This window comes from Diadema antillarum, unplaced genomic scaffold (genome assembly GCF_040938485.1).
Source record: "Diadema antillarum isolate AM-2024a unplaced genomic scaffold, OU_Dant_1.0 seq00001703_RagTag, whole genome shotgun sequence".
NCBI classification, from domain to species: Eukaryota; Metazoa; Echinodermata; class Echinoidea; order Diadematoida; family Diadematidae; genus Diadema; species Diadema antillarum.
The window spans coordinates 72393-81437 of NW_027272393.1; the positions used below are offsets into that span (position 1 = coordinate 72393).

The window sequence follows — 9045 nt, forward strand, 5'->3', positions numbered from 1 at the left end:
GAGTCAAAACAATAATATTATGTTTGACCATCATTCAGTACGCTACCGACGCAATACCAATGATGACCGACACAGAATAACAACGGCTTTTTGCAGACACCAAAACGGACTATCTTGAAATGGGGGACAGACTTGGTGTCAAGCGCCAGCTATAAGATGCATTAAAAAAAATGAAATGTCAAATAAAGAGTACAAAAAAGGCAAACATGTGCCTACAGAAGACATGCACAAAAGGATAAAATGAAAATAAAGAAAACAAACATGGGAAACTACAGAGGAAAAAAAGAAAAAAGGAAAGAAACTAGTCATGAATGGCACAAAAGAAGAGAAGAGATATGAAAAGAAAGAAAGGGAAAAGAAGTAAAGAATAAGAGAATGGAAAAGAACACAAAATCTGAATGTAAATTATACAGTAATGTATGTACTTTGGCATGTGTATGCATGATGTAAGATCAAGATGCTTGTTGAGGTGTGTTCACGCGGATACGTCGTGCACAATACTCATTTGAATGAATAAAGTATAAAATCGACTTCCTATCGAAAACGAATTTGAGGGCTCGAAACAAGCTTACGAGCCTTGACTTCTTGATTTGATTACAGAAATTCCAAAGCCACCCCCGTACATTAACGAAATTGTGTTCCTATTGACACTTATGATCGCACAAAAAAAAAGTAATCGCGTGAGCAATAACAAAATTGACTGCTGTTTGTGTTAAATTGAACGACCGATATACACAGAACGTATGGTCGTTGAATTTGAATAACCGTTTTTACAAATTTGATGGGAGAGAGTTTGAAATTGACCGGGAAATCCTATTATACTATCAAACTGGCTGATGTTATTATGTCAATCGATAACAAACAGCTGCCATTATGACAAATGATACTGCGATATTTTATCCAAACAAGCAAAGATTCACATCCTATTAAAGGTTGGCCTAAAACACACATATTCCATTACATAGACACACATTATAGCGATCAATTTCTTGCAACATGGGTGATTATGTATACATGACAGCTAAACGTATACGTCAATGACACGAAAAATAATGACAACGTTATTGGACAAAATTTAGGTGAAATTTTCTTGAGCAGAGAGCGGAAAATGTTGACTTTCCTCACTTCACATTTAAGAATAATATTCAATTCTGAAGACAAACAGTGTGGCTAATTTTGGGCACATTACATTTAGATCTCCTTAGAGTAGATCTGCAATTTCACCTCATTTACAAGAGTGCAATAAAATACCACTTTTTATTTCCCCTTCAACTTCGGAAGTGGACTGATTACGATCATTTTGCACCTGCATGTCCGTACCCATATCAACCAAAGTGGCAACATAGCGTGTACACTGCCTTTGCTCAAGAACATGAACATGGGGCAGGGGGTGGGATCTATAAGTAATGGTCACATGATTATATTCAGTACCACCGTTCCCGGAATAAAAATACGTGAGATTTTCACCATTCGTGATAAAGGAAGTCTGAAAATTTATGATCACAGCAAGGTAATGTATTTATAAAACAACAACAACAAACAAGGAAGTCGGCGCAACACATAAACGTAGTTTTAAGGAGATATAAGCCAAATGTAACATACATCACCCCAATTCACTTACTCTTTTCATTGTTAAAGGTAGACCTTATATATGAGAAACAGCTCTTAATCCATAACTGATTATATACTTATTCACACATTTGCGTCTCCATAGCGATGCTTGGTTACCAAGAGATGGAAATCGTTCAGGAACTTTACTGAAGAATTTTCTCCACCACACAAAATGGAGCGCACAGAAATGCCTGTATATATACTTGGTTATGTTAAGATCAAGTGGATAATAAACTGAGCATTAAGCATTATGATGTGTCACTTAGACAATAATATTTTGATAATTTTATATCCCGCTGTATTTCATCGTTACCACGGGAGTCAGAAAGACTCGTTTGCATCTATTATTACTCCAGGGTTTAGTATATACTCGATTATACTAATCAATTAGTGGCAAAAAATGGGACGCGTTCGCATTGACACATCTAGGAAATGAAGTATCCTCATCGTTACAGTCTCCCATGTAAGCCACGACAAGTTATAGCTGGGATCGAAGCTATTAAAAAAGAGTGTGAGTCGATAATATCATAATCCATCGATGGTCTGTTACTGAGACAAACTAGACAGTTGTGCGTACATTCGTACGGTAACTACGCAACACCGTTTCGCCTTAGTGAGCTTTACGCCGCTAATTTGCAGTTGATCAATCCGGAAACCGAAAAAAAAAATGACAAGGGTAGCCGATATCGATAGGTAAATCGGTACTGGCAATTGATGCCTTTTATAAATGCGTGAAGAAATGTTGTAAGCTTCATCGTAAATAAATGACGAGTTGTGTAATGAATTATCATAATTTCGTTTGTCTCTGATATGACATGAGATTGCAACCCATCTTACTATGAATGAATGGATGATTAAGGAATAGGCAAATTAAGTAAATAAATGTATGAATGCACAAACATATTAATAAATGAACGAATGACTAACTGGATGAATTGATAAAGAAAACGTATAACCAAACAAAGTAAACCCAACCTCCAGAAGACGCAGTTTTGGCAATACAAAATGATGGTTACCAGTTAAAGTGATAATGACGCGACCTACTTGCAACTAATTGCTCCACGCTTTGTGTGTGTGTGTGTGTGTGTGTGTGTGTGTGTGTGTGTGTGTGTATGTACATGGTTGTATACATGTGATGATGATTTAGAATTCACTTAGCCGCGTATGTGTATAGTGTCCGATTGTGTGAAAGTGTCTTTACATAATTATGACTATCTAGTAATACGCGATACTCTGCACTCACGAGCAGGTATAATGTGCAAAACGAGGTGTCCTATTTGTGTACAATGGCACACCATTGCGGGAGAGACAAAGTTAAAAATGGCGTATCACAAACAAACAAATAAGAAGACATTGATGTCTTTGGCATTATAAGAAAAGGAAGAAATGCTGGCGAGCAAACTTTTTTTTAAAAAACTTCAAATATGAACGTGTTTCCATAATATTTGTCGTGGATGAAATACATCTGCTATGTAAGATGATCATTCTTTATGTTCTCCTTCAGGAAACATCTACTTGTGTTTTCATCAGTTAGAGCAGAACAGTTGGAAAATGGACCGTGTTGCGTGAGTCAAAGTGGCTGTGTTCCTGATAAGAATACTAAGGCAAAATTACAGATGAATATTACTAGCATGATAAATTGCCAACATATCTAAAAACCAAAAGAACACAAAGAGCGCTCAGGCCAGAATTTCAGGGGAAAAAGTGCATGACGTAGCGGGATACACGTTACAACATCCCAATCCATTTTTCTATTCCAGACTGCGGTTAAACGAAAGTCAACAAAAAGAAAATCAAACCAAATCACACAAACAAAAACGCCTATACTATACGCCTATAACAGTTGCACACCAATAAAAATAGCTTCAATCTAATCTCTGCCATCGTGTAATACTTTTTGTTACGGCTAGTGCATGATGGTGGGTTGTGTCAGGTTATTGTTTTTCTTTATCCGTTTTAAGTAAAATCAAAAGGAAAAAGGAAAAAAAACCCAAAAGAATGAAGATTGAAACCGTAAAATCGTCACAAAATGTTCCGTCATTTCTTATTCATAAGCACCTGCTGGTCTATAGTTTAGGTGCCTTGATAACGCCTTCGTAACAATTAGCGTTATTTGATACATTGCCTGACATACATTCTAATTCCAAACGTATTTATGGCAGGTCATATTAATTACATCCATTACGAATATTCCGCGTTTAGGACGTATGCTGCATAAGTAGCCTATATACCTGTGTTTTTTTCAAGTAGACGAAGGACAGATGAGATATCTGTGAATAAATTTAGCTGTCTGCGAGACAACAAGTCACGACATTATCAATAATGTGTGGCGGAATGCATTTTTTGTGTTTTTTTAATTGCGGGAAGGACAAACAAATATATCATATATCTCACTGATCTGTTCCGACATAATGAAACACATTTAATACAACGTACAACAGCAGTGAACCGTGCAGTACCCCGTGCAGGTGGAGAGATCATCTGGAGGACTAATATAGTCGCGATATACCAACGATTAGCTAATACGAAACAGGATAGGACCTAATACGCTACCCTGGTGTTATGTGGATAATGATTGATTGCGTTCGCGGCAAAGGATATGATTTGTTGCTATGACGACCGGGCAATAACCAGAGAGATATTTGTAATACATGTATAACCAGAACTGCGCTATATCCGCAGATTACAACTCTGCATGGTACAAATCGTACTACGTCGGCACAATAAAAGTGGAAAATGCAAATCTAAACTTTCCGGTACAATGGACCTAAAGCTTCATTTGGGACTTAGGCCTACGTATTTCAAGGGATATTTACTTCATGATTTAAAATACCGCAATTCCCTTTGTATCAGATGACACTGAATGGGGTGTCAAAATCATGCGCTAATCTTAATAATTTGTGAGCTTACGAGCCTTAAAGAAGAAATAATGTATCATTTGAGCACTGCCCGTGGCTTCCTATTGCGATTGAATGTGGTGCCATGTAACGTTTTGTGCTTAACAAATCATCCCGATCACGTAAAATGCCTAAACATTTTTTATCATTGGATATGCTGGGCCTAATGCTGCAGAAATGAGTAGGCAATCGTAGGTAATCGTCCAAAGGTTTTTAAGTGCATTATGCTATATTCAAAGTCGGCCAAGCTTTTTATCACTTCATGTTACCAACATGTCTTGTTAACCTTTTGATTTGAATTTCTTTTAATTACTCTTTTTTCTTTGCTAGGCCTTCTAATTCTAATGCCAAGATCGACAATTACAATTTAAACATCGACAAATTAAATCGCACTGATATCATTTACATACCCATACGGAGAATACCCTTCAGAAGTTATGAATCCATACACTTGTTTTACATATACCAGCAGTATACCTTCATGTTTTACACCTTGAAGCGACTGTTTTCAGTCAATTTCTTGTACAATTTTTTTTCACAGCCCTTTATATATCTTCTTCTCCCTCTGGATGCTATACAACCTTCACTGTCTAATCAATCAGACAGTGTAATCATAAACGGAATGTCATTACGTTTGTACACTCCACAAAACATAAACCCCTTTTAACGACAATGAACCAATTTCACATTCGATGCAAATAGATCCTAATGACAGTGAGAGGTGTACTACTGCGGGCTAGTCGTAATCAGCAACTGCTACAACAAAATACAGTATAAGAGTGAATGAGGACCAGGCGTTATTTCCAGCCGCTATACTACCAAGCTTTGTATTTCAGACCTAACAAGTGAATTGGACGAAAGGATGCGTCTGCGTCGTGTACATCCGTCCTGTATGGAGGATGTACTCAATCGCTGAGGTGTCAGAAACCTTTTTGTCTCAGGCAACCTCGTAGGAAAAGAAGCAGGTGCACAATTCTGGCGTATGCAAAAGATACTCAATCGCCCCAGTCCATAATGTATGGACGCATTCGTTTGCCGCCTGAAACATCGTGACAAAAAGGGCAACACACTTAGCATATTATTTCTCCAGCTTAACACACTCCCTCGCATAAGCTTTTCTATAGGATGCATAATTGCCCTGGAGAAGAGCAGGTGGGAAACAAGTATAAATCAAGTTAATGCCATTACAGTCCCTCACCAAAGTTGGTCAAAATTGAGTAAAACACTTTGCCCTTCTAGACTATTTCATTGTATAACCTACACACACACACACACACACACACACACACACACATCGAAAAGCCTTGGTTGCCGACCAACATTCTTCTGATTCCCTTCACAGAAAGCCAAGTCCAAAATAATCATGTCAATGCCCTACAATCCTCAGTCGTTCTTCCCTGAAAATATCAACAATCTCAAATCAGTCCGCATTTACCGTTGCCAACAAACTAGTTTGGATACACATGAACAGTGACCCAGTGATTTGGCACGTATAGATTCGCAGTGTTTGGCCTGTCCAACCTGAGAAGCGACCCAGTTCTTAGACAACTGAATAAAGCATTAAAAAAAAAATCATAAAGGATTTTAAAAAAAACCGCACAAATGTCCAAACGCATGGGTCCTTGTAGATTGGCAGGGCATCAATTTGTATAGTGATTGATTTGAATAGATCCGCGATCTGTCTCATCTTGAGGGCAATAATGGAGCATTAAACGTGAATGCTTAAACTGTTGTCGCACAGCTCTTAACATTCAGACATAAACATTGTGTCTCATCACTGGTATTCTAGTATGGAGTCACTCAAAGCTTCCCAATACTCTGCAAATTGCAATCAGATAAATACTACACCGTGTACACTGACATACAGAAGTACAAAAAAAGGAAAATACTGATTAACAAAATTATCGATGTAAATTTTACCGCTTGATATCGCTCAGTGTGGCATAATTTACATACTATACTTTGTGAAGTTGTTTGAAACAATTAAATTCACTTTCAGATTATCATCTTAACACTTTTCATCATTCATTTAAAAAAGAGTATGAGCATGAGCATCAACTATTTTCTCCATCCAAGTAGGAATACGAGGATATTGCATGAAAATTATATTTTAAGACATCAAAGACAATTTTCTTCAACCTATGATTATATTTCGATCGAGTGCTATACTACAAAGCATGAAGTTGTTATCTCTATGCCGTATGTTGAAGGTTGCAAAGAGCGAATCTAACCAATTTTCCAGGTCACAATTACTTGTATCTAACAATATCATATTGGGTGTCATTGTACATTGAGCAGTGTTGATATGCCATATCATGCATATATGATATATATATATTTTTTTCTTCAATATCGATATGTTTACATATCTTACAAAGTTTGATGGAAATCAAATACATAAAGAATGTCTGAAAATTCGTTCAGTTTTTGCCTTGCACGAACAAATCCCTCGTTGCAACTTCAAATTGGAAGCCTATGGCGGCTGCGAGCTAGTAGACAGATCGACGGGTAAGTCAACCCGGAACTTCTTGAGGAATTTCTATCTTGCGTCACAACGCCTACGTTATGTCTTGGCCATCAGTAGGCGATGAAATCGTCAACCTATACCTCCATCTATACATACGAGAGGTGGGACACAAACGCAAACACTTCCTGTTGATGCGATGGTGGGATACTTTTCCTTCGATTTTAAGCGGCTGAATTTAGGTTGTTTCCTATTATTAGAAAACGAACAAGCTCACAAACACCCAAATGATCTATATAGGGTCCGCGAGTTACTCCAAATCCATCTCTTGCTCTTAGGTACAGAGTATCGAATTGTCGTAACAGGGGCACTCCAATATTTGGCATTGTTTGGCTTTGTGATTCACAATACTTCACCAAAAAAAAAAAAACAATTGGCGCTCTAGGCTTTAAACTCTCGTCGACAAATAGGAAGAATCACATATTGTTGTTGTCGGGGTTTTTTTTTTCGAACAGAACATAAATGCACCAGATTTTATCTTCTAGGAGTAGACTGTCTCCCATAAATCGTCTTCGTACACCAAGCCAATCAAACATGCTCAGCAAACGATGACTTAAAAATTAGTAATTCGCTCCTGAGTCTGAGGCAAATATGAACGAAGTACAGTTGCCCATCTTTGCTGTATAAACAGGCGTTATACTGCATCTCAAAATTATCGAGTTGCTGGCATATAATCTCCTCATTCCGAAAAGTGAGCGCAATAATCCTTATATCTCTCAAGGATCATCAAGTGTAATAAGTTTGCTACGGAAAGGGTAGAAACTAAGGAGTGATGCGATTTCGATGCGTTTTAAGCGTTATATGACTGCTATATGTTAAATGCAGTATACATTGTACTGCCTACCAATATCCATTATATGCCAAAAAGTTCGGAACATCTGCAGTCTTTAGTACCCTGTTCCATTTTTTCTGACCTTCCGACTCCTTGCTCGACGACGTTGTGGCGACTTGCTTCTTTGATGATGCGATACTGAAATCCTGGGTGGTGAGATCGTCTGGTATTTCGAGCTCGTCACCCCATTTCTTGAGATCTCGCTCTCGCGGCACCACACTGTTGCCGATTTTGAGCTCGGCGTTCTGAACCTTGTTCTCATACTTGGCCACCATATCGTATCTCTCCGTGTTGATTTTTTGGTTCTCGGGAGGTTTATGTGAATCGAATCGCTTTTTGGGCTTTGCTGCCAGAAAGTTTTTGTCGTGCTTCCAGAATTGGTTGTCGTCTATCCAGCCTTTGACGTTTGTCTTCTTGACGACAGCGTTGTTGGTCGTTTCGCCGGTGTCAATTTCTTTCCGCCATTTGTCTAGCTCCTGCTCGTTGGGGACGATTTTGCCTTTAATCTTCAGGGGTTCGAGAGTCTTTTTGGCACGAAACTGCTCGGGAATGCCCTCGACTTGGTTCGAGAAGAAGTCGTCGTCCTCCTTCTTCTCTTCTTTGATGGGCTCCTGCTTCTTGCGCGTGTGCCGGACTTTGGGCGGCGAGCCCCTGTTCTGGAGCTTCCCGACCCATGAGGGTCGGTACTGCTTGTTGCCGTAGACGCGCTCCCACGCCTTGTCGAAGCGGTCGGAATCGACTTCCTGCTGTACCTGCGCGACCTTTTCCCGAGCTTTCCTCAGTGTGCTCTCCATTTTCTCGCGTAGGAATTTATTCTGTGCAGAGGTCTTTGAGCTGCCCTCAATAACACCCTGCTTGGCGTCCACGTTGCTTTGATCCATTGCATTGGCCATTTCGGAAATTAAAAACCCCTCCAACGGGGCAGCTGCCTTGTCAGAAATGACACTAAACCAGCTACGATGATTTGGGAAATCTATCACCAATTATTAATTGGGGCCCAAATAAAAATCGTGAAGCGATTCAATCAACTGTTAAAAAATCCATGCGAATTTTCCTTAATCAATATTTCAACAAAGACGTCTGCTCCCTTTCAAGCCCAGAGACCTTTGTTCCTGGAAACTTTTGATTGAAATCCGTTCAGATGTGCACCTGTGCAGGCCCATTCAAAACAGCACTTTCAG

General features: G+C 38.9%; 1 protein-coding gene across 1 annotated transcript; it reads right to left on the bottom strand.

The window, feature by feature from the left end:
* Positions 1–7763: 7763 nt before the first annotated feature.
* LOC139711789 (uncharacterized) lies at positions 7764–8757 on the bottom strand. Its single transcript, XM_071623643.1, has one exon. It carries the CDS (start codon positions 8755–8757, stop codon positions 7873–7875), a length of 885 nt encoding a protein of 294 aa, XP_071479744.1. The 3' UTR covers positions 7764–7872.
* Positions 8758–9045: the final 288 nt, after the last annotated feature.

Excerpts from the sequence above, each read along its gene's own strand:
- LOC139711789 (XM_071623643.1), bottom strand. The coding sequence starts at position 8,757 with ATGGCCAATGCAATGGATCAAAGCAACGTGGACGCCAAGCAGGGTGTT.